At 32.9% G+C, this 27,204-nt stretch overlaps 1 protein-coding gene across 1 annotated transcript; it reads right to left on the reverse strand.

Moving 5' to 3' along the window:
• Nucleotides 1-11,480: 11,480 nt before the first annotated feature.
• LOC131651800 (homeobox-leucine zipper protein ROC3-like) lies at nt 11,481-16,451 on the reverse strand. Its single transcript, XM_058921503.1, has 12 exons — nt 16,321-16,451; nt 15,901-16,084; nt 15,613-15,797; nt 15,284-15,401; nt 14,599-14,790; nt 14,030-14,506; nt 13,837-13,938; nt 13,485-13,697; nt 13,219-13,387; nt 12,866-13,134; nt 12,670-12,765; nt 11,481-12,568 (listed from the first exon to the last, which is right to left on the reverse strand). Exons 2-12 carry the CDS (start codon nt 16,042-16,044, stop codon nt 12,083-12,085), a joined length of 2,451 nt encoding a protein of 816 aa, XP_058777486.1. The 5' UTR covers nt 16,045-16,084; nt 16,321-16,451; the 3' UTR covers nt 11,481-12,082.
• Nucleotides 16,452-27,204: the final 10,753 nt, after the last annotated feature.

Below are 27,204 nucleotides of genomic sequence, written 5' to 3' on the forward strand. Positions count from 1 at the left end.
TGGGTCCATCAGAAACAACCATATTTTCGCTCTATTCAGACCATATTTCTCCTCTCATATGGATCAAGGATGTAATATATTCTTCAATTATAATTTATCATCATTAATATTCAATTAAGCATAATAGTTGTATATTACGTCCACCAATTCATTTTTATAGTTCCATGAGACACTTAAGTGTATCAATTATGGGATGAGGATTTCTGGGTTGATACAACTCGATGTTGGATGGTTTCAGAATATATTATAGCACATAGATTAAAAGAAACGTGTACTTTTGTTAACCATGCATAAAGAGCATAAAAAAGAACCTATATTTTGCATCAAAAGCCAAAAGTAATATTTAAATCAAACGCAAAATATGTTATTTACATCTTCAATCTCAAAAATATATCAAACATATATATAAATCAAGGGTTAATACTACTTTATCTCCCTGCCATATAAGCGAGATTCGGTTTACCCCCCTCTTAAAAAAAAACTTATTGGACAAACCTTGCAAAATAAAGATTCCATCAATATTGACCCTGATCAGTTTTTTGGCCAAGATTCTTAGAATCTTGCCTACGTGGCATTTTTGGTAGTGCTGACTGTACAACACATAAGCAATGTGGCACAGTCAGCACTGCCACGTGGAATTTATTTATTTTTTTAATTTTTTTTTGAATTTTTTTTTAAAAAAAATAAATTTTTTTCTAAATTAATATATTTTTTTTAAAAAAAATAATATTTTTTTTTAAAAATTTAATATTTTTTTACGTTTTTAAAAAATATTTGACAGTACCTGCGGATTTACGTACGCCTTTAAAAATACCTGCGGATTCACCAACGGATTTGACAATACCTGCGGATTTACCTACGAATTTGACAATACCTGGGGATTTACCTTTAAAAATACCTGCGAATTTACCTGCGGATTTACCTACGAATTTGACAATACCTAAGAAATTTACCTGCGAATTTACCTGCGAATTTGACAATACCTACGGATTTACCTACGAATTTGACAATACCTGCGGATTTACCTGCGGATTTGACAATACCTGCGGATTTAACTACGAATTTAAAATTACCTGCGGATTTACCTTTAAAAATACATGCGGATTTACCTGCGAATTTGACAATACCTGTGGATTTACCTACGGATTTGAAAATACCTGCGAATTTATATATAAAAATAAATTTTAAAAATAATAAAAAAAAAAGAGTAAAACAATTTTGGAAAAAAATTAATAAAAACGTAAAAACGTAATTTTTTTTTAATTTTTCCAATTTTTTATAATTCTTTTTCAATTTTTTTATAATTTATATAAAATAAAAACGTAAAAAAAATATTAATTTTTTTTTAAAAAAAAAAATTTTAAAAAATCAACAAAATTAATAAAAAAAATATTAAATTTTTATTAAAAAAAATAAATAAATTCCACGTGGCAGTGCTGACTGTGCCACATAAGCAATGTGCTGTACAGTCAGCACTACCAAAAATGCCACGTAGGCAAGATTCTAAGAATCTTGGCCAAAAAAACTGATCAGGGTCAAATTTGATGGAATCTTTATTTTGCAAGGTTTGTCCAATAAGTTTTTTTTTTAAAGGGGGGTAAACCGAATCTCGCTTATATGGCAGGGGGTAAAGTAGTATTAACCCATAAATCAAACAGCAGCAGCCTTAAGCATATTGTGGATATAACAAGCAATCAATTAATTTTCAATGAGGGATTAGTGAAACAAGCAATTACATATGATATAACAAACTCACTAACAACATTTATCAACAAAAACATCAATTAATTAACATAGACTGGAAGAACTTAATAACTAACCATTTCTCGAAGCTTTAAGTGATAAGTAAAGAACCATGCATAACCACTTGCTAACTGCACATGAAAAACCCTTTATTAACAAAAAACACAAAACAACATCATCAACAACAAGAACATAAACAACATTTATCAACAACATACATACCTTTAATTTAAAAAAAAAATGATTGTCTTGTAATGAAGTTGGAGTTGATGTACTTGTGTTACTATGAAAAAAATACGAGGATGAATAGCTTTATCCTCCTTATATTTTTTCTCATACTATGTGAACCACAAACTATCATGTGAACCACAACTATACTATGTGAATTTGAATCCTACAAATACCATGAAAAGAAAACATCATGTCAACATAAACTAGCATGACATTGTAATCTAATAAAATTTATCAACATGCATAACAATAACATCAACATAAAAACAACATACACGAAAAAGAGAAAATATGGAAAAATATTTGTCAACAACAACAAGCGACAACAAAACATGTGGAACGGAAGTAAATGAAATAATATAAAAATAATGTCATCAAACATTTATATACATTTATCAACAACATACAATCACATACAATAATAAAAAAAACATAAACAATCTAACAAGAAGAAAATCATATGAAAATCATGTAAAACTTAACAACAACATACACGAAAACGAGAGAATAAGGAAGAGAAAAATACCTTTATGTATGAGGAAAAATATTTAAGGCTATACTGTAGAATAGGAAAGCTAATGACAAAGAAGAAGAGAAAAAAATGGGTGCTAGAGTTTTACAATGAAAGATACGGCGATTCTGTCAAGGAGCGAGAGTTAACTCACTTATATATGGGTAAATAATTTCACAACGGTGTCATTAGCAACCATGGTGATAGGTGTGTGTATATGTGTGTGTGTGTGTGTGTGTGTGTGTGTGTGTATCCCTTTTATTTATTTAAAAATAAAATAAAAAATAAAAGGCACGCCTTAACGTTAAAGGAATAAAATATTTGAGGGCGCCGAGGTTCGAACTCATAAAAGCTTGATCGTATCACCACGGTGAGTTCATCAACCGTTATTATATCCTAACAATTTTTAATTAAAAAATAAAAAAAAATGTTAGCGCCTGAGTTTAGAGATGTCACCATGGTGTTTGGAAGAACCGCGGTGACTTGGGCGTTGTTGTTTGTGCATTTTGTAGTAGTGGGTATACCTTCTTCCACAACACCTTCCATCATATGTGATAATTTCAGTGCTAAGTATCTCACTCAAACCTAGTATATCATATCCGTATATGAATCATATCTCCATTGATATTGACTTTGTCTGCGAATTGGTACAACAAGGCCAAATAAAAGTTCAACATGTTATCACTATAGATCAAATTGCATATTGTTTGACCAAACCCCTCTCTAAAGCTCGTCATAACTCATAATTATCCAAGAAACAAGATTGGCATTTATGAAGGCACAACAATATTGTGGGGGCGTGTTAGACCAATATCCCAAGTCAATAAATAAGACACAATCATCATTATAATGCAACAACTATCTCCCTAGTTATTGCAATCATCAATCACTACTACAAATCACACTTTTATGACGAAACTTTCACCTCGAACATGCTAAAAATTGAGAGTATAGGTCCCGAGAGTGTCATGCTTGATTTTTTTTTAAAATAAACAATATTTTTTATCGAGGTAACATATCTATAAGTGAGCGCCGTGTTTTATCCATAAAAAATTAATAAACCTATCCTCTCGTTTTATTTTTTGGAAAACCGAGGGAATATAGTTATAAGGGGTCTCACTTTGATAAAAATTGAGAGTATAGGTCCCGAGAGTGTCATGCTTGATTTTTTTTTAAAATAAACAATATTTTTTATCGAGGTAACATATCTATAAGTGAGCGCCGTGTTTTATCCATAAAAAATTAATAAACCTATCCTCTCGTTTTATTTTTTGGAAAACCGAGGGAATATAGTTATAAGGGGTCTCACTTTGAATCCCTGTTACTGCATTTAAAGTTTTTTTTAATGATTTCTCACTTAGCGCCTTTCTAGCTTCCCTTTCTTTCTTAGTTCATTTTTTCCCTTTTTTCTTTGTTAATTAGTAATTCTCAAAATCTTTGTTATCAATAAAAAATAATATGTAATAATAGGAAAGGAAATATTTCATTGATGATCAATTACGGATTACAAAAAAACAGGACAACAAATAACTATTCCACATATTCAAACTTTTTGACTCCACTTAACTTCAATAGTATCCCTATTAACTATCTCTAATTGAGAGAAAAATTCAGAAAGAACTCTCTCATATGGTATGAGGAAATTCATTTTCTTCCGAGAGATATCATTTCCTTTAAAACGCTAAAAGTGGTAAGAGAAAGATTAACTCTAACGTTGTAGGTAAGGAAGTAGAAGATATGTTTTTCATCCCAAGTAAGCGTTTCGAGTTGTTTCTCTATTGGACGGAGAATTAACACTAGAAGTTGATACCAAACTATTGCAATTGGGAGTAGAGTAGCAGGATAAGTGAGCTTATGTAGTTGGCATAAATCAAGCGAATTTGGATTGAGTAGACATTGTTAAATCAATAAAGTTTAAAACAACTACTTTTCTCTTCACAGTTTATTGTATGAGCAATAAGTGATGGAGTAATGTTGATAGGAGAGCCATTGACATACGAATGGAATGACTCAACATCATGACCAGATGGCACAGCTGAGGCGTTTAACCAGAACTATTTAATGAGAATAGTATAGATGGATCCATGAAGAATGTCAAAGTAACCATTCAACTTTTGTTTGGAAATAATTTTCCTTAGATCAAAACCTCTGTCTTTCAAATAATTAAAATCAACAAACTTTTCATTGATAACGAACAAAATATTTTCATTCATTTTTTAATAAAAGAAAAGACTTTGAAACCATGTTTGAAGACACAAAGACTTGGAAATGAGACGTTAAAAATAGGAATATTGTTTAATATTGGAGAATAGGAAGCTCAAACGTCTCCTTGAAAATCCAAAATATATGTTACATTTGGAATATGGATGATCGTTGTTATTATAGTGATATGATTCAAATGCGCTCCACGTTTTAGAAATCAAACCGAGGGGAAAAACAATTCAGGAACCTTTCTTTTTATTATATTTTTTATTTATAAACTAAATGATATATCCTATCGGTTTTCTTAATAACTGATGGATAAAATATCGATTTTACTATAAAAGCACTCCTTAAATAGATTTTATCCTACTCCTAACTCGTACGCTTCATTCTTTGAGATGATGGATTGCAAGATAATGAAATCTTGAAACTTAAAAAGCTTGAAAATATTCTCTATGAAGGATTGCAAGTGCAAAAAAACATTTTTCAATGGTTAGAATAGATAACTTCTTTAGAAGTTGGATGCATTCAATCCATATAACCTTTTCCAATTTTTGGAGTGGATAACTCCTTACAGTAAAGATTTGTTGTTCTCCAAGAATCTGGATTTGTTATAATATTGTGTTTTAATATTCTATGTAAACAATGTATTGTAAAAAAAAAACTTTTTCAGCTCGGTTTTGAACAAAACCAAGGGGATAATTTAGCGTTATAATTGTGGATATTAAACGTCGTCCTTAAGCAAATATGTGTCATCCATTTCATGAGTATCAACGCTCAAGACACTTCCATTAGTAATCTGCGTGAAATCTAAAAAACTTCCATTATTAAACTGTGTTTTTCTTCTGTTGTCTTATTTCTCTATATATCACTAGTGTATACAATCTATTTCCTTAATTAAGGAGATGCTAAATAATTACATAATTACAGCTAATAATAATCAATATTTTGTAATAATGAGGAAATCAACTATGTCATTATTCTGCTAATAAATTCCATTGACATCCCCCCTCAAATTGATGTTGGTAAATCTATCAACATCAATTTGCTGACAAGGAAATTATGACGCTGACGTGTCAAAGGTTTGGTGAATATGTCTGCAATTTAAACAGAAGTGGAGACATGAGGTAGCGTGATAACTCTACGATCGTAAGCTTCCCGGATGGAGTGACAATCAACTTCTATGTGTTTTGTCCGTTCATGATAAACAGGATTTGCTGCAATTTGTATGGCACTTGTATTGTCAGCATGCAACGAAGTTGGTTGTGTTTGTGAAATACCAATCTCTGACAGAAGACCACGCAACCAAATAATCTCAGAGCATGCTGCAGACATGGCGCGATATTCTGATTCAGTGGATGACTTAGAGACTGAGTCTTGTTTCTTACATTTCCATGAAATTGGTGCATTGCCTAAAAACATACACCATCCCGTAGTAGATTTCCTAGTGTCTGGACATCCGGCCCAATCGGCATCGCTGTAGGCTTGGAGTTGTGGAGATGCACCAACGGGGAAGAATATACCACGATTGGAGGTGCCGACGAGGTATCTAATAATACGGTGGACTGCTGAAAGATGCAAGTGCCGAGGGGATTGCATGAATTTGCTTACTGTGTGGACAGCAAACGAGATGTCTGGTCGTGTAATGGTTAGGTAGATAAGACTTCCCACAAGTTTTCTATAAACAGTCGGGTCTTGTAAAAGTGTACCTTCATCCCGTCGATATTTTACATTTACTTCCATAGGGCTGTCAACCATAGTTGCATCGGCAAGACCAGCGAGCTTAATCAGATCATGTACATATTTGTGTTGGGTAACATAAATGCCTTCTTGTTGATATTGCACTTCTAATCCCAAGAAGTAAGTTAGTTGGCCAAGATCTTTCATGTGAAACGTGGACTGCAACAGTTTCTTGATTGTTGAGATAGACTCTTGATCAGATCCGGTGACTACAATATCATCCACATATACCAAGAGTAACACAATTCCCTTGGAGGTGTTTTGTATAAAAAGGGAGGGATCGTACCGACTCTGTGTGAATGAAAAGCCAAGGAGTGTTGTTCTGAATTTTTCAAACCATACTCTTGGGGCCTGTTTCAATCCATATAAAGAATGCTTCAGTTTGCAAACAGCATTAGGCGATGAACAAGGCATACTGTAGGGAGTTTGATGTAAACTTCTTCCTTGAGGTCACCGTGTAGAAACGCGTTCTTTACATCCATCTGGTGTAGGTACCAAGATTTGGATGCTGCAATGGCAAGAATAATACGCACGGTAGTCATCTTGGCCACAGGTGCAAAAGTCTCCTCATAGTCAAGACCAAATTCTTGCTTATTTCCGAGAACAACTAGCCTAGCCTTGTAACGATCTATTGATCCATCTGAGCGAAGCTTTATAGTGAACACAAATTTACTGCCAAGAGGTTTAACAGATGGAGGACATGAAACAACCTCCCATGTCTGATTTTCTTCAAGTGCTAGAAGTTCTGCTTCAACAGCTTCTCGCCATGAGTTGTGCTCCATGGCCTGCTTATAGGAAGAAGGAATAGGAACAGATGCTAAAGTAGCTGTTAAAGACAAATGGGAAGAAAAACCATATTTTTCCGGAGGTTTACCAACGCGAGTACTGCAACGTATGGGAGCTGGTTTTGGATTAAGTACTGGACCAGCAGCCAGAGATTGATCAAGAGGGGGCCTGGTATTGGGTAGAGCAGCCGGACGTCTTTGGTAAACCAATAAAGGTTTAGGTGTTGATTCTCCTGCAGAAACATTAGAAAACAATGGCAAAATAGACTTGCATGTAGAAGGGAGAGTATCTTGATGAGTTGCAAAAAAATATGTATTTTCTTGAAATATGACATTTCTAGAAACCCGAATCCTACGTAGATTAGGATCATAGCATAGAAAACCTTTTTGGTTGGTTGAGTAACCAAGAAAAGCACATTTAACAGATTGAGTTGTGAGCTTAGTGCGTTCTTGTGGGAGAAGATGAACATAGCACACACAACCATAAGTGCGCAGATTGGAATAAATGGGCGTGTGACCAAAAAGTCGTGAGAAAGGAGAATCATTATTTAAAGATTGAGAGGGTAACCGATTAATAAGGTGGGCAGCAGTGGAGAGAGCTTCACACCAAAATCGTGGTGGCGTAAAGGATTCCAACATGAGTGTACGAACGACATCAAGAAGATGTCGATTTTTTCTTTCAGCCACCCCATTTTGTTGAGGTGTTGAAGGACACGACCTCTGAGATAAAATTCCATTGACCTGCAAGAAATCTTGGAACAAATGAGATGTGTATTCCCCCCCATTGTCAGAGCGCAAAATTTTGATTTTGGAAGAAAATTGAGTTTGAACATAAGCTAGAAATTTTTTGAAAGCAGAAAATGCTTCATTTTTCGAGCGCAAAAAATAGACCCATGTGAAACGACTATAGTCGTCAATAAAAGTGATAAAATATTTGTAATTCGCATGAGATATAACTGGTGATATTCCCCATAAATCACTATGAATCATATCAAAAGGTTGATTCATATTTGATTGATGAATCGGAAATGGTAGAATTTTACTTTTACCAAGTTTACAAGAATTGCAATCAAATTGAACAACACTAAAAGAAGGAGAATTTTTATTACCAAGAACACCAGATTTCACTAAGTCATGAAGTACATATGAATTTGGGTGACCAAGACGCTTATGCCATATTTGAAAATCAACAGTAGCAGAATTACAAGAAACAAAATGCAATAAAGAGCGTGGAGACAAAGATAAATAAAGAGGAAAAAGACGTCCAACTTTAGGCCCCTTCGCGATCAGTTTCCCTGAGTGTTGATCCTGCACAAGACAACCAGATTTTGAGAATTCAACTCGGCAATTATTATCAACCAATTGTCCGACAGAAATAAGATTACTAGTGAGACTAGGGGAAACATAAACATTGGTTAAAGAGGAGGAAATGTCACCAATTTCTGTGATAGGTAAGTTATTCCCATCAGCCGTGTGAATTTGAAGATCACCAAAATATCTTGTAACGTTTGTAAGAGTATCAACATTGTTGGTCATATGATTTGAGGCCCCAGAGTCAAAATACCAAGGAGAACAGGGAGGAGAAGGTTTACCTGAAATTCCTAAAGCTGAAATTATCATTTGTTGAACCATTTCAGGAGTCATGTTCTGGACGTTGGTGGAAGCAATCTGATCCACACTACCAGTTGCAGAAGAGGAACCAACACAGGCAGTAAAAGCGGGTACAGTTTTCTTTGGTGGTCTTATAGGGCATTCCTTAATGATGTGACCGTCTTTTTTGCAATAGTTACATAACTTGTTAGGACAGTGTGAAGCAAAATGTCCAAGTCCTTTGCAGCAGAAACATTGGACAGCACTCATATCACGTCCTCTAGGCTTGCCTTGTACAGCGTATGCAATCGGAATCGAAGACGATTTATGTTGTTCCATTGTTGTTTGAGTTAGGAGGCGCTGTTCTTCACGAAGAAGCTCATTAAAGCATGCATCCAAGGTGGGGACAGTGGCTCTATTCATGAGATTGGACCAGATACCTTCAAAATCAGATCTCAGTTTCATAAGAAATTGATCTCTTTGAGTAGTTTCGTGAACTTTTCGCACTGCAATTTGATCGGTAGTTGACAAATCTTCATAGACAATGTCAGTGTATTCAGCCCAAAGATTGATAAAATGAGAATAAAATTCAGAAATTGAGAGACTATCCTGTTGAGAAATGGCAATGTCGTGTTCTAGCTGGAATCTACGAACTGCGTTATTTTGGCTGTATACTTTCTTTAGATAGGCCCACATCTTTGCTGCAGTGTTAAATGGTCGAAGATTGAGAACAATGGTAGGATCAACAGAGCCTATGATCCATGCCATGACTTGAGCATCTTTGACTATCCATTTGGCATGGTCTTCCTTGTGCTTCTCTTTGTCAGGGGTAGGTTTGGTGCCATCAACATGACCCCAAAGATCCTTACCAGTGACAAAAATCTGGAACTGAAATGCCCAAGATGAATAGTTCTTGTCATTCAGGCGGATGAACAAAATATCATATTTGTCATACTTTTCGGTAGACATGAGGTCGAGAAAAATGACAAGAGAGGACAAAAAAACTAGATCTGGACAGATTTGAGAAAGACAAGAAACTAAGACTGAATTAGGGTAGGATCGAAACCTAGACTGATACCATGTCAAACACGTATTATTAAACTGTGTTTTTCTTCTGTTGTCTTATTTCTCTATATATCACTAGTGTATACAATCTATTTCCTTAATTAAGGAGATGCTAAATAATTACATAATTACAGCTAATAATAATCAATATTTTGTAATAATGAGGAAATCAACTATGTCATTATTCTGCTAATAAATTCCATTGACAAATGAAACATCTTGGAGCGCTTGAAACATCATTAAAGTTTGCAAGAGTATTTGAAACATCATTTTAAATATTTATTTGAGCTGAAATCTTTTATTAATCTAAACTTTTTTTTATCTAACCCTCTTTTTATTTATATCATAAACAAATATATAAAAGACAATTGAGAATATAATGACACACAATATTTGATCATCCCAAAAATATCGAAGAATTGAAGATTCAACATATGATCTTCATTGACAGATTAATTTTTATTTTAATATTTTGTTTAAACAATCTAATATTCTGGGTAAATATTTTAGTTTGTAAATAAATTAATTTATTCTGTGTAAACAATGTAACGAGTTTTTTTTTAAAGAAAATCTATTTTATCCTTCGGTTTTATTGATTATCCGAAATGTATGAGACACTTGTTTTGTAAGTAATAAAAGTGCACATGATGGAGTTCCCATGCGCAATTAAATTTACCCCTCAGTATAATAAAAACTGAAGTGTTAAGTCGTTACTTTTCATGACGTCCTTCGTTATCTTGATTCTTTAACCGAGGTAAAATACATTTCGCGTCCGAAAGTTAAAAGTGCTTTTTGTAGTAGTGAATTTAATTTATTTACTCATTCATTGTAATTATTTCCATTCATTGTAATTACTAGTGTTGATTCTCGTTTCCTAATTTCTTTCAAATGGATAAGCTCTTGTATAGTCTTGAACTGATTCATGCTTATTGTTAGTTTAAATGTAAATCTTGTGATATCAAATAAATTAAGCATTCAGAATAGGATCATATATGTTGTTTATATATAAATCTTGTCATACCAAATAAATTAAGCATTCAGTATATTTGTCTTTACAAGGATCATATGATGTTTATCAAGTTGTTTGGCTTGATTCAGTGCTGATGCAAATGAAGATTGCAGTTGGAAAGCAATTAAGAGGATGGTTGACAACAAACCAGCTAACTATAAATTTAACTAAAAATCCAATCTCACATGGGAGAAGAAAACGTGTGAGACCATATTTCACTTTTTTTAGAGAACAGGTTAAAAATGGCAAATTAGAAGTGGTGTATGGTGAGACTGAACTATGAGTAATTAAAAACCGTAGTATAAACAATGATGTGCTAACCAAAACAGCTGTAGTCTTGACAGTAACAGTGGTGGCTGGCAGCTGTCATGGTGTTTACAATTCTGCATAACATTTCTTGGCCATACTTATGTAGCTCTTTGCAAGTATGTTGTTTTGGTTATTAATTTGAGGTGATTGATTGAGTTTAAAATATAAAAGACACTTGTGCTGTCTTGAGGTTCAAGGAATTTTGAAACTGATGCTCAGACGTTGACGATAGAGAATAAATTAAAAGAGTTGTATCAGCGCAAGAAATAAAAGACATGAAACTAGACAAAACACAAAAGAAAGTTTAAATTAAGTTGAAAGATCATAAACATTGAAATGAATAGTAGAGGCTAACATAGAAGCAGGAGTCAATACCCGAACCACACCACCTATAACTAGCTTGAGACCATCATCGTTATAACAATGATGGTCTTGCTAGAAAACCAAAGGTATTATCTGGTGCGCTCTTGACTCCCTCGGTCCCTCTACCCTCCTCAAATTACACATCAATACCATTTCTCAATGTTAATTACCACACTCTCACTCCCATACAAAACACACATTAATTAGTTCTACTACACCTTCAACATCTTTATTTAAACACACTCATACCCTACCTAGCTCCTTCCCTAACTATACTAATCAAACTCCCTAAATTCATGTTCTCATAGTTAAAAAAAGATTAAATTAGCAATGGAAATTTGAGACAGAAACTACTAAAATCCGTCTCTAGTTCACTTGTCGTTAGACTACGTGACAAAGAAACGGATTTCATATTCTTTCGTCAATAATTTCCGTTGCTAATTCAACTTTTTCGTACAATGCTCTTGCTACAAATCCATAATCCAAATGGGTGGAAGGAATAATTTAAATGACTTGGTAGACTAGTTGTTCACACTACTTGGGAGGTGCACTAGTGGTTGGTTCATTGGAAGACCCAACAAGGTAATTGTTAGTGGTGCTACAAAGAGCACTTTCAATTTGATGCAGGGTGTTGCAGAGGTGGTTATTGATTGCTGTGACACTTGAAAGGTTAAGCTTTGCAGAAGGAATTGTGCTTGCTAGAACTTGCATTCCCATGATAAGAAGACAGCCCGAGTTAGCAGCCGCGGCAGCAGCAGCAGCATTAGTAGTAGTAGTTGATGATGGTGTTCCTTGATCAGATGAGTTTCCACCAAGGCTTGAAGTGTCAGTATTTGATGAAACCATTGGCACTATCATGAACCCTTGTGGAAGAAGTGCAATGCACGAAGGGTCTTCACCACTCATGGCTAGCTGGATTGAATCGACATCAATTGTCGTGTAGACTAGTAAGCTTCCTGATTGATCTGTGCAACTTTCTTGCAGCATTAGCTCTACATTCTGTGATGAGTTACTTGCTACCTGCATGTGTAACAAAATCATACATGATTTCTTTACCTCAAATCAAAACTTGCTCAATTCGATAAGAGTGAAACCAGTTCATTTAGAAAATGTTATGTTACATTTATGCGAAGAAGCGAAATGCAGTTGCCAGGATGTGAACCATTTGCAATATGAGCCACTTCATTCAATGAGTTCCCATTAGAAAGAGCATCCATCTGCACACAAAAATCATAATCAAGAGTTTGAATTATTCGAGCATTTTACTGCGATTTCTGCAATATTAAGGATGGCGTGGTGATGCACATTTTGCGGTACCTGAGATCTGTGGCGTTCGTCTCGGAGAAGATCGAAGACCTTGGTATGAGAATAAGGAAGCCAAGTGGTTGAAACAGCCGCGAGTATCACGCCATTAGGTTGGCCAGGCTCAGTGATTTTCCTAGTTGTGATTCTAACAGTGTCTTCTGGTGAATCTGATATAGCAGTCCATGATTGACCACCACAAGTAGTCATGTTAAGACTAAAAGTTTTTATCATCCTGTTAGCTAGTTTCATCAAGTTCTTTCGCGCCTCAGGAGAAGGTATCACTGCAATCCAAAAACAAAATCTCAAATATAAAATCGGTTTAGTCACCGGATTCTACGCTTAAAAGTAATTTTTCTAAATGAAACCTCCAAGATCAGATATGTTTCTAGCCATTTGACTCGCAACCCTTTCACATTGTCTCTGCAAAACTCCTAACCAACGTTGTGCACCAAATGCCATTCCACTATAGACATAGTTGCTGAATATTTGATGCACAGGTTTCTCTATAACTTTTGCATGCTCAACCCATGTTACCTGCATATACATAATTTAAATTAACATATGATCAAACAAAATGATTAATTATTGTAACAATAATGTATTAAAAAATAGGACTAGTTAATTATCTTACCCTTGAATAGCCATTTGGCATATCTTGAATCACACAGCCAGAGGACCTTCTGCAGTATTTGGGATATGAATGATGAAAGTTTTGGTGGAAGCTGTCAACAGGAAAATCAACAATGGCCCAAGTTCCTTCCTCGGCATTTTGCTGACAGTATCGAAGAAAATGAGTCTCTCTAGTGGACACCAATGGAGAAAGAACTTGAAATTCTGCATGCATCTGTTAAAAATATATGCTATATATTAGTGTTCATTCATTCATTATTCAAATAGTATTTTTTTTTCTAAATATATAATATGAAAACGCATCGAAAAAGGAGATCGTTATGAAACACGAACGCAGACACGACACGACGTACCAGCTGAAGAGTCCCACTTGTATGACCAGAAGCACCAGAAGCTATAATTTGGACAGTTCTTGCTCTAGCAACTATTGTTGGAAACAAATCCATCCATTTTTGCTAAAATAAAGAAATAAAAACAACACAAAATTCATAAGAATCAAATTGAAATATAATGAATAGAGAAGTTAAACAAAAAAAAAAAACTTACAGCATCAAGAAAAGCATCAACAAGAGTGACACTATTCATAATAACAACAGCATTATCACGTGTAGCTTCAGACCTCAACTCACTTCTCTGCTTAAGATTCAAAGGCCATTGAAAAAGCCTAGCATGCTCATCAAAATTAAGAACTTCCCTTTCATTCTCACCGTTCCGAATCCAAAGCGGTTCATTCATCCGACACATCTTAACAAGCTCAGCCATCGAAGAAGCCGCAAGTTCCATAGCCAGTGATTTCTCATCTTCCATTAGTAAAAGACCACCCTCTTGAAAATGTGATGATTCAGTTGGTAACATAGGGACTGGAATCATTTCTGTGCATGGTGAAATATGATCAACAAAATGTCTTGTTGGGTATATGTTCATGTCCAAATCTAGTGATGGTGGCATTAGAGATGGAGGTGGTGCCATTGTTTGGAGCGAACGACCAGTGTATCTTGATGTTATACAACACACACGTTCTAGCTGCAAAATTTTCACATCCCAAAAATCAAATCATGCAATCTTATGAATAAGGTTTATACTTTATAGTAAGAAATTAAACAAAAAGTATATACCTCTTCTCTTAAACGTGCATTTTCAATTCGAAGTTGATGATCATCAAGGCCCAAATCAGGGCCCATAATACATGGCCCACCACAATTAGGACAGACAATATTACGTAGAGCAGCTTGTAACCGATAGTTCTCATTCTTTAAGCCTTCATTTTCTGCTCTAAGTATCACATTATCGGAACGATCTTGTTGTGCCTATAATTAATTGTAATTATGATAATGATACGTTATCCTTTCAAAGAATAACAATAAATAAATTGTTTTGAAAAGTTAATGAAGAAACCAAGACCTCTTATGTAACCCTAGTAATGATGATATATAGCAATAAATATGACTAGTCTTTGGAGACCACATGTGACAGGTGAAGTTTAATGCATTACATTAATGGAATACAGACTGTATAATGGACAACACCAATAACACCATTTACTCTATCAAAAAACTCTTCTCTTTTCTTTTTCTTGTTCATGACTCGAGAATTTTAATGCAAAAACTGAAAGAAAACGCGTTTTCATTGGGAAACGTGATGAGTTAAATTCAATACTAGTGTACTAGTTTAGGGTGTGTATTTTTTTATTTAAGTTTGTTTCATTCATTTCGTCAAAGGTTAGAAGAAGGAAAAGAAGAACAAACGTTGTTAATGGAAAGCTCTATTTGTAGTACAATGAAAGTTTAAACTCTTGTTTACCTTCATCTGAGTTCGACGATTCTGAAACCAGAACTTAACCTGGCGTGGTTTGAGGCCTAAATCATGGCTTAGTTTCATTCTTTGTTTATCATCTGGGTGTGGACATTCCTTGAACAAACTGCAAACATAATCATTACATTTTACATGCAAAAAAACAACCTTAAACTCTTGTCTAGGGTTTTAAAACAAAAACACAGTTAATATTATGTGAAATAACCATATTAGGTTATGGTTTTTCTATGATATTGTGTGTGAGAGTTGAAATAATGGAGAAAAAGAAAGATCTAAAATAAATATATAAAGATAGAGAGATTGTTGTTATATTATACGCTTCCATTTCTTGGATCTGACGAACAGTATGTCTATGATAACGTTTCTTCTTAGCAGCTTGTTTTTGTTGTTCTTCATTATTGATCTCTTGTTCATTTCCTGATTTGTCTTCAACTTGTTCGCTACCTGAACCACTTTGATCCATTATCTCTTCCTTCCCTCTCAACATTCCATCTTCTTCTTTCTGTTCAAACATATCCACACAAAAATGAAAACAAAACCAACAAAACAACTATGTCACACACGCCGCGCGCACACAAAGAAAAGAATTGGAAAGGTTTACTTACCATGGAGGAAGAAAAAGGCTGAAAAGGCATGGTTGGCATGAAGTTGAAGTTAGGGTTGTGGATCGGAGAAGAGAAGAGAGATTCTGAGTTTGTTACTACATTTCCTCCTCCCATTGTTGACATAACTTGACAATCACCATACATTTTTCTTAACCACTGTTTTTTTACTTCAGTTGAACCAAACCTGATGTTAACATCAAAAAATAAAAACTTTCCTGTATCAGAACCCAAACAACAACAACTAAAAAAACATTCTATTGTATCATAGTAAAAAACAAAGATTCTCAGACACAAACACAAAGGAACAAACAAGTTCTATAGAAGAATCTTCCATAGTTTTTTAACGTGAAAGAAAAAAACAAAATGAAAGTGAAAGAAAAAATAAAAGGTAAGAGAGTAGTATATGAGGGTTTACTATACCAGAAGGACCATGAAGAGGTTCTGAAAGTGGTTTTGAAAATGAAGGGAAGGAATTGCTTTTTGAAGATGTTTGTTTCACACACAAACAGTGAGACACAGTTTGATGAAATGGTCCCTTTTCTTACGTTTGTTTTTTTACCTTACCTAGAATTTATGTTACTCTCTCATATAATCAAATGGTTTTATTACAAATTCCATACGGTAAATTTGTTCTTTAAGTATAAAAAAATCACGTTTTAACGATGTTAATATATGAGTAATTAAATTTAATATATTGCAGTAATAAATAGGTGAATTTAATATTTTACTTTGAGTGGTAAATGTAGGTAGACAGAAAACCGATCAACACCACTTTATTACGTTGGCTGTTTCAATACACGTGGCAACTTCTGATTGGTGTTTTTATACATTGGGTTTTCCACACCATTGGCTTTACAATAAGTCAAACCTTTTTAATTCTTTCAACTACTCTACCTCACGCTCTCTTTAGTGAATGAAAAGAAATTGAATCCATTTATTTAGTATTTTTTTTTTTACAGAATCCATTTATTTAGTTAAATCAATTGAATCCATTCAACTATCTATCATATCATATTATATTATATTATATTATATTATATTATATCATATCATATATGATATGAGCAAGGATCCATTTAATTTTCTAAAAAAATATATATAAGAAAATAATAAATTAATAAACTTTTTAAAATGTCTTTTTTGATAAATTTAACACAGCACTTTTTTTTAAAGGTATTTATGTTTCATATTTGTTGTTCGTCTAGTATATGTTAGTAAACCGAACGATTTCAATTTTGTATACATTTTTTAGAAAATTATGATTTTTTTTACAAAAGTACTATTACTTTATTCAAAATTTATTGGGAAGACTAAATTTTGCTTCTTCTTTAAATAGTTGAGTTAATTTTAATAAAAAAAATTGAACTAAATGTTTATAATAATTATTAATAACTATATTAATATAGTTTTTATTATAGTAATTAATTATTTATTATTTAACTTGAATTTTATTATATTTTTTTAATTTATTGTCTATTATATGATTTTAGTTGATTTTAGTGAATGAGTGATCGCTTGATATTCCAAAAAGTTTATAAAAAAAAAAAGGCTTAAAATGTATAATATGCCATACTTAATTTGATATTTCAAGTAGAATTGATTCTATATTTTTTTATTTTTTTATTTTAATCATTTAAGTGCAATATTAATTTATCAAAATCTGCAGAAAATTTTTTGTTTAAAAATAAATAATTTATTTTTCTATTCAAATATTTTATTTTTAATCTATTCTATATAAAAAAATTAAATTTAAATTAATAAATTATAATTCAAAATAATATTTTTTATAAATTATGTGATTTGTATAACCTTAAGATTTTTAAAAATAAAAAACAATAACAGTTTCAAAACAAATAAATTTATCTAAATTAAATGTGTGTTACACATCAAATTTATCATTTTCATATCATATTTTAAAGATTATCTTATTTTCACGTTTACCATCTATATTTTGTTATTAAACTATTTATTATAATTCTATAATATTTCTTTTCTATTTTAAAATCTAATATATCATCTAAAATTATAAATACTGATACATATTAAGATAAAATAAATTTTATTAAATTTTATTTATGATGAACGAAAATGAAAAAAAATTATATTCATTTAATTGTATTTGCGTTATAATATATATAGTAAGTTATTAATTGAAATTTATATAATTAAATCAATAATTATAATACAAAATTGGTACAAAATGATAATACAATATAAATAAATTAAATAAACTTTAATAAAAATAATAATAGAATGAGGCATAAAATAATACGGGTGAAATGCATTAAAAATTAAAAAATTAAAATTACGAAAGACAATTTATTATAAATAAAAATTGGTAAGATTATAAAGTATAGTATTTTGATATAGAATAAATACATAAGAAATGTATGAATTAAATAGTATCAAAATTGTATGATTTTAGTTATTTTATGATCACAAAAATAAAACTAATATATAATTATTGAATCAAACTTGAAAATTATATTTGTTTAAAATTTTAATAATTTTTATTTTCTCTTGATATGAACATTTTATGCAACGGGAAAAATGAAGTTATTGATAAAAAAAGTGATAAAAAACTGAAACAAGTTTACTATTTATTCATTTATTTTTGTAAATAATAGCAAATCTAAAATAATTTTTATATAGGCAAAAATAATATTATTGAATCAAATAATTTTTATTTTTGAAAATATGTAACGCACTAGTATCCGTACGAACGCACGAGTATTCATACTTATGGGTGGCAAAGCGGGCAGGTCATCCCATCTTATGCCCGTAAAAAAAAAGAGCGAGGCGAGTAAGCCTGCCAAGTGGGAAGGGGCATGAAAATCTAGGCCGACACTCCAAGGTGGCGGACGGCAGACTTGCCCGCCTATTTTTTACTTATTTTTTTCTTCAGTTTTTTTAATAGATTAATTGACTTTTTTTACATTTCAATTAGATTTTTCACTTATTTTTTAGAACAATTTTTTATAAAGCATCTTTTTAATAAATTTTACTTAAAAATATTGCATATATTCACAAACAAATGTATAAAATAAAACGATCATGAGTTGTTATTGCTAGAATTAACTAAAAAAAATACAGACTTAAGGAGGGATGGGCTGAACAGATAGGCTATGCGGGTTTTGGAAGGCGCGGGCTTTGATTGGGAGGCATGAACGGACTGCGGGCTTTGGCGGGGACGGGTATTGGTGGGTGGTGCGGCAGGCCCAAAATTCCAATCCAATCCGCCACTTTTTACGGGTATGCGAGTCGGCCCGGTGGACCACAACCCGTTTTGTCACCCTTATCCACACTAGAATCTATGCGAACCCATATATTTTTGTACAATTAAAGAAATTAAAAGTAAATATATTTTAAATAATGTATGAATCCGAACACAACCAAAATGTATTTATTTATGTTACTAATATTTATGTATATAATTAAAATAATATTTTCAAATACTATGTTATTACATGATATTTATAAAACTAAATGATTGTATGAATAAAAGTAAAAGTAAAAATATTTATACAGAGTCCAGAATCAGAATTTGTGCGAATTTGTGAGTTATTACATTATTTATACATTTAAAAAAGTAAAAATAAAAATATTTAAAATAATATATGAATCCAGACACGTGAAAAATATATCATTTTTTAATTATTTTTTTAATTATTTATGTTACTAATATTTTGAAATTAGTTACAATTTAAAATACAATATTTTTTAATATAATATTTAAAAAATTAAAATATATATTATTGTTATAAAATAATTTTGTTTTTAATTTAAAAATATGTTTTTTTTTAATAATAAACTACTTTCATAAAATAAAATTTTTTCTCATTTATATTTTGAAAACAAAATTGTACGTACCATACCAATATTCGTGCGACCGCACGTGTATCACTAGTTTGATTCAAAATATAAATGAATAAAATGCGTTAGGGTGTAAAGCACGCGCTTTATTGAGAGTGGTTTATTTATTGGGAAAGTTTCACCTTGGAAGCTCGAGGGAGAGAAATTAATATTGACTTGCAATAGAATAGAAGCGTTAAAGGAAAAGAATCAGAAGTCATGAGTAGAAGTAGGGTCAAAAAGATCAGAGCCGTTGATTTGTACTAGTGGGACCCATTAAATAATCATACGATTCAAATTTGCATGGTGATGGGGCCAGGTGGAGAATGGAGTGACTTGTATTTAATGATATTTTTCGACACTGAAACCGGTGAGATCCAATCCAATGGTGTCAATTTCATATGGGGACCACACACACTATGGAGTAAACAAATCAAACAAAAGTGATACTGTTGGAAAAACTGGAATTAAATTTGGTATAGATACTAGACATGTGGATTTATTGCTTTCGAAATTTAATTATGAAATTCTCTATGAGGTTTTTAATTTTATATCATTATCTTGATGAGGGATGTAGCCAAAGGTTTGAGGTGTATGGTTGGGTCAATTATGTCAAAAGTGTGTTGTGTTGCTTTCAAAAGGATTTCTTAGTTTAAAACAATAAGGACTAAGGACTTTATAGTATGTGGTTCGAGATGGAGTAGATATGTAGATACTAGGAGTAAAATGGGCAATGTTGTATGATGTGATTAAGTAGAAATTGTCGAGTGTTTAGGGGTATTAATTGAGAGTTGTTTGTTAGGGTAATGTTTCTGTTTGGGGGATAGTTCTCTCTAAGGGAAAGTGATGGTACAATTATAGTAGGAATGAGTATGTATCTACTAATGTTAAGAAACATTAAGGGTATAATTGGACTTATGGTTTAAAGTAAAATAGAGTTAAATGAAATGTATTACTCACTTTGCTCCAAAAATAGTGTATGTATATATGAGAAAATAAGATATACACTGATATGTAAAACAATTTTCTACTCCCAACCAATAAATATTGTATATTATATTAAATTATTTTTTATTTTAAAATTATTTAGATGACATGAAAAATTATTGATTTATTATTAGAGGAGAGTAATAAATGTGCATGTCCATTATATATAATAAAATAGCAAGGATGTTACTTTTATAATACTATTATTATCTTTATATATATCATTATAAGTGTGTTTATGAGTACATAAATCCAAAGGAAAAGATTTGAAAATTATATTATATACTCCCTGGCTCAGTAACAAAGTATAAGCATAAGTAAACTTTATATTGTACATTGTAGTAAAATTGGATTCATAACCTGACTCAATTGTTTTGAAAATAGAATAATTTAAGTTGGTGTAACTGGTTACATTAGGATTAGGAGTGTAATTGGTTACCTCCTCTTTCGAGTAATATATAACTGGTTACCACCCCTTCTAGCAGAGTAATCGGCCACCACTCTCTTTCAACAACAAAAGATCAAATTGAGGTATCATGTAAGCAGTTACAGGTTTAGTGTAATCGATTATCATCCTCTAGTTTTGTGTATTATTTTAGACAATAACCTCTTGTAACTTATTAGAGTTTGATGTAACAGATTACAAGATTGTAAAGTTTGTTTTCTCTTTTAGTTGGTTAGCTACAGATGACACTGGTAATTAGGTAGAAAATTAAAAACTGAAAGAAAAATAGCAGCAAATAAAATTATTAATTTCAAACAAAGAAAAGTAGAAAGTGGTGAGCTTTTTTACGTTCTATCTAGTATCCTTCTTTAGATCATATTCATAAAGGGAAATAACTGAAATAACCTAAAACTTGAAACTTAAAATGATGAGTTGGCTCTCATTAAGCGCTTCTTTAAGGTCTTAAATTTGACTGTTTGTTTCTTTGTTAGGGTGATATATATGACACAAAAAACACATCATCCTTCTTGTTTCAATTTGATAATAGCGAAGAATGCATAAATAACTTCCAATACCTTATTGATTTCTTCACTTCCATCTACCTTGTTGCGAAAATAGCTTTTGGGGATATGTTTTTGTTGAAGATGTTCATGTTGGATATTTATGTTAAATATATTCTTACATTTGAAACTTCAACCACAACAAGATCATTCTCCCTTTGAAGTTTTTTCTTTTCCTAAATCTATTTTTCACCTCAGATATTTCTATTTTTGATTCAGTCAATTCATCTGGTGGCTTGAATTTTTCTTCTTCTCTCTCTTTTTCAACTCCTCTCTCATTAACCACTTCCCATTTATTTTCGACTTCTTTCTCAACTTCGTCATCCTTAATATTGTTCAACATATTCACATCAAACTCTCCACTTGATTTAGCTACCAATGGTTCAGATATATGCCCCATGTAACTTTCAATATTCTTCAAGGATGCTCTTATGTTATCTCTGATATCTTTCATGTTCTTGTACCTTGCTTCCTAATTGCATTGAGCTGATCTAAATTTGTTCAAAGTCTCTTCTAGAAGGGATGACATCCTTGGTAGTGAATCTTGAGGATCTTCCAAGTTAAAATTTTGAATTTGATTGTGACTCCATTTAACACTTGAATGATCATCGTGCCATGGGTTATAGGTGTTGAAGTAATTGTTTGGCTCTTGATAGTGTCTTGTGTAGTGTGCTTCTTGAATGTATGGTACACAATAACCATGTTCGTGACCTCCACCACAAAAATCACACCGTACGACCTGCCCTGATTAACATTTGCTTAAACTTGATTATAGGCAGCCAATTGCTTTGCTAATGCTTCAAGTCGTGCTAACAGAACAAGTTATGGGTCAGCTCCCTTATACACGTCTTTCTTTACCTAGCATTTACAATTAGAAGAAAAATACCTCAATAGTATTGAACTAGAAAAAAACATAATAAGAATAGAAATGTTAAAAAAATTATGATAGAAATTAAAAATTAATGACTATAATCACTAACAAAATAAAAACAAAAAATAAATATAAAAAAAATCTAACTATTTACAACTAAAAGTTAAAAACTAAAAAAATAAATAAATAAATAAAGATAAACAACTAATAACTAGCAACAAAGAAAATTCAAATAAGCCTACAAATAAAAATTATTAAATGTCGTACAACAATTGCCTCGTTGAAATCAATAATCCTCCGCAATGGTGTAAAAAACTTATGATTTCACAGCAAGTGTACTGATAGTGTCGAAGTAATATTAAAAGATTCTTCTCCACTTGGATTAGATTTTAACAAGAAAATTAATTGCGAAAATTTTAATTTAAAGTAGGATTTTTCGTTCCAAAAGAGGTTATAAATGAGAAATTAAAAAAGAAGTAATTCAAGATTGTGAAGGCGATTATGACTATTTATTAAATTCCTTTGGCCATGGTTTTACATGTTGATGAATTGTGTACATATTAAGTTTCAATCATATTATTATCTCACTGCAAATTAACATAACCACTACACCAAATTCCTTAGTGTATAGCTTACTAATTTATACGATAATTCCCTAATTTCTTAGGCTAATTTAAGTTTAAATTAGGTTACCTAAGTGCATTAATTTATTAGCAAAAACTTCTAAATTCCTATTCCTAGTTCATTACAAAGTTGAATAAATTGTCTAGTTCATATAATTAGACTAAGGGTCAGAAATCCCTAATTATCCATGAAGTCCTTTTGGATTGGTTTCATTATGCAAAACAACATAGAATTTGTTCAAGCTAGTTTGGGTGAAGAAGGGACATATGTGGAACTCGGTGTTCCAACATGTGTATGTTAGAACAAGATTTGTTCTGATCAATATTCTTAGTTTTGATGATAACAAGGATATGAATTTTGTGTGAGATAATGTGGTACTCTAATACATTGCAATTTCCATTTCAGGAAATATATAAAGAGTATGCACAAATCAGCGCTCAGAAGCTTTGTCTCAGAAGGTTCAGCATGCAACATCAGAACATGGTCTGGCAAGACATCAGAAGATGGTCAAGGCAGAATCAGAACATGGGTCTATGGAAGCATCAGAAGAACTTGAGATCAGAAGCAGTAGCACTGAAGTTCTGATGGTATCACGCTCAGAAGCACTTCAAGGTCAGAAGACAAGAAGATGCTTTGCACCAAGCTGTTTGACTCTGATGATTTTCAAACGTTGTATTCTCAAACATCAGATCAGAAGAAAGTACAAGTGGCAGGCTACGCTAACTGACAAAAGGAACGTTGAAAGCTATTAAAGGCAACGTCAGTAGACACAGCGTGAACAAGGCTCGAGGTAGTTGACAAAAGCGTGAAACATTAAATGCAATGCTGTACGGAATACGCAAAGCATTAAATGCGCCCAACGGTCATCTTCTCAAACGCCTATAAATATGAAGTTCTGATGTGAAGCAAGGTTGACGATTTTGCTAACAATTAACTTGCTAAAACGCTGTTCAAATTCAAAGCTCAGAAACTTCATCTTCATCAAAGCTCACTACATTGCTGTTGTAATATATTAGTGAGATTAAGCTTAAACTTTAAGAGAAATATCACTGTTGTGATTATAGCTTTTCAGAAGCATTTGTAATACTCTTAGAATTGATTACATTAATTTGTAAGTAACTAGAGTGATCAAGTGTTGATCAGAATACTCTAGGAAGTCTTAGCTTGTGTCTAAGCAGTTGTATTTAGAGTGATCACGTGGTGGTCAGTATACTCTAAGAAAGTCTTAGCTTGTGTCTAAGCATTTGTTCCTAGAGTGATCAGGTTGTGATCAGGATACTCTAGAAGACTTAGTCGTGGGCTAAGTGGAAAACCATTGTAATCTGTTACGATTAGTGGATTAAATCCTCAGGCGAGGTAAATCACTCCGCGGGGGTGGACTGGAGTAGTTTAGTTAACAACGAACCAGGATAAAAATAACTGTGCAATTTATTTTTATCGTTCAAGTTTTTAAGACTACACTTATTCAAACCCCCCCTTTCTAAGTGTTTTTCTATCCTTCAATTGGCATCAGAGCGCCGGTTCTAAGGTGCAAGCACTTAACCGTGTTTAGAAAAGATTCAGGAAGAGAAAAACGCTTCAGTAAAAGATGGCTGGTGAAACTCAAACATCTACATCTGGCTCAGCTGAGCAATACTACAATGGTAATGGTAACAATGGTTACACCAGACCACCAATATTCGATGGTGAAAACTTTGAGTATTGGAAAGATAAATTAGAAAGTTACTTTCTTGGTCTGGATGCTGATCTATGGGATCTTCTGTTGGATGGTTACAAACATCCTGTTAAAGCTACTGGTGTAAGGCTCACGAGAAGCGAAATGAATGATGATCAAAAGAAAGATTTCAAGAATCATCACAAATGCAGGACTGTTTTGCTGAATGCTATCTCTCATGCTGAGTATGAGAAGATATCTAACAAGGAAACGGCCCATGACATATATGAGTCCTTGAAGAGGACTCGTGAAGGAAATGCTCAAGTCAAGGAGACCAAAGCTCTTGCACTAATCCAGAAGTATGAAGCCTTCAAGATGGAGGATGATGAAGACATTTAAAAGATGTTTTCAAGATTTCAAACTCTGACTGCTGGATTGAGAGTTCTAGACAAAGGCTACACCAAGGCTGATCATGTAAAGAAGATCATCAGAAGTTTGCCCAGAAGATGGGGCCCAATGGTGACTGCATTCAAGATTGCGAAGAATCTGAATGAAGTTTCTTTGGAAGAGCTGATCAGTGCCCTGAGGAGTCATGAGATTGAACTTGACGCTAATGAACCTCAGAAGAAAGGTAAGTCTATTGCTTTAAAATCTAATGTTAAAAAATGCACTAACGCTTTTCAGGCTAGAGAAGAAGATCCTGAAGAATCAGAATCTGAAGAAGAAGATGAACTGTCCATGATCTCCAGAAGGGTAAACCAACTCTGGAAGAGCAAGCAAAGGAAGTTCAGAGGCTTCAGAAGTTCAAAGAAATTTGAACGAGGAGAATCTTCTGGTGACAGAAGATCTGACAAGAAGAAGGCTGTCAGCTATGAGTGCAATGAGCCTGGACATTACAAGAATGAGTGTCCGAAACTTCAGAAGGAGAATCCCAAGAAGAAGTTTCATAAGAAGAAAGGTCTTATGGCAACATGGGATGATTCTGAATCAGAATCAGGATCAGACTCTGAAGGAGAGCAGGCAAACTTTGCGCTGATGGCGACAGAAGATGATGGATCAGAATCTACATCAGAATCAGATTCTGAAGAGGTATTTTCTGAACTATCTAGAGAAGAGTTAGTTTCCAGTCTAACAGAGCTTCTTGAATTAAAAGCTCATCTTAGTATCAAATACAAAAAGCTGAAAAAGCAATTTGAATTTGAAACTAAGAAGCTTGAGTTGGAAAATTCTGAATTAAAAGAAAAAGTTTTAAAATTATCCAATAATGTTGGATCTCCTTCTGATTCAGAAAAATCCACTCCCAGTCTGAATCATATTCTGAAAGAATATGATTTAAGTTTCAGGAAGTTCTTATCTAGAAGTATTGGCAGAAGTCAGCTAGCTTCTATGATATATGCTGTGTCTGGGAACAAGAGAGTTGGCATTGGTTATGAGGGTGAAATCCCACACAAGCTTGAATCTGTGGATGATATGAAAATATCATACAAGCCTCTGTATAACCAATTTAAATTTGGCCACTCCCATGATATTAAGCACACATCACATGCACAAAGTTTTCACATAACACACACCAAGAAGCATGTGACACAACCTAAGAAATATCATGGAACTAAGAATAAGAAGTATCATACTGTTCCTCCTGCTAAATATTTTGCTAAACCCAAGTTCAATCAGAACTTGAGGAGAACTAACAAGAAAGGACCCAAGAAAATGTGGGTACCTAAGGAAAATATTATTCCTATTGCAGATATCCTTGGCTGCAAAGAAGGAAAAGCACAACATGTCATGGTACCTGGACTCTGGATGCTCGCGACACATGACAGGAAGAAGGTCTATGTTCCAAGACCTGGTGCTTAAATCTGCTGGAGAAGTGAAATTCGGAGGAGATCAGAAGGGCAAAATTATTGGCTCAGGAACTATAAAGTCTGGTAACTCTCCTTCTATTTCTAATGTTCTTCTAGTAGATGGATTAACTCATAACTTATTGTCCATAAGTCAATTAAGTGACAATGGTTATGACATAATCTTTAATCAAAAGTCTTGCAAGGCTGTAAGTCAGAAGGATGGCTCAATCCTATTTACAGGCAAGAGAAAGAACAACATTTATAAGACAGATCTTCAGGATCTTAAGAATCAGAAGGTGACTTGTCTTATGTCTGTTTCTGAAGAGAAATGGGTCTGGCACAGAAGATTAGGACATGCTAGTTTGAGAAAGATTTCTCAGATTAACAAACTAAATCTGGTCAGAGGACTCCCCAATCTGAAATTCAAATCAGATGCTCTTTGTGAAGCATGTCAGAAGGGCAAGTTC

Source organism: Vicia villosa, linkage group LG2, assembly GCF_029867415.1.
Source record: "Vicia villosa cultivar HV-30 ecotype Madison, WI linkage group LG2, Vvil1.0, whole genome shotgun sequence".
NCBI classification, from domain to species: Eukaryota; Viridiplantae; Streptophyta; class Magnoliopsida; order Fabales; family Fabaceae; genus Vicia; species Vicia villosa.

Excerpts from the sequence above, each read along its gene's own strand:
- LOC131651800 (XM_058921503.1), bottom strand. The coding sequence starts at position 16,044 with ATGTATGGTGATTGTCAAGTTATGTCAACAATGGGAGGAGGAAATGTA. Across the intron at positions 15,798-15,900 it reads AGCCTTTTTCTTCCTCCATG|AAAGAAGAAGATGGAATGTT; the intron begins GTAAGTAAACCT and ends ATGTTTGAACAG. Across the intron at positions 14,507-14,598 it reads ATGCACGTTTAAGAGAAGAG|CTAGAACGTGTGTGTTGTAT; the intron begins GTATATACTTTT and ends AAAATTTTGCAG.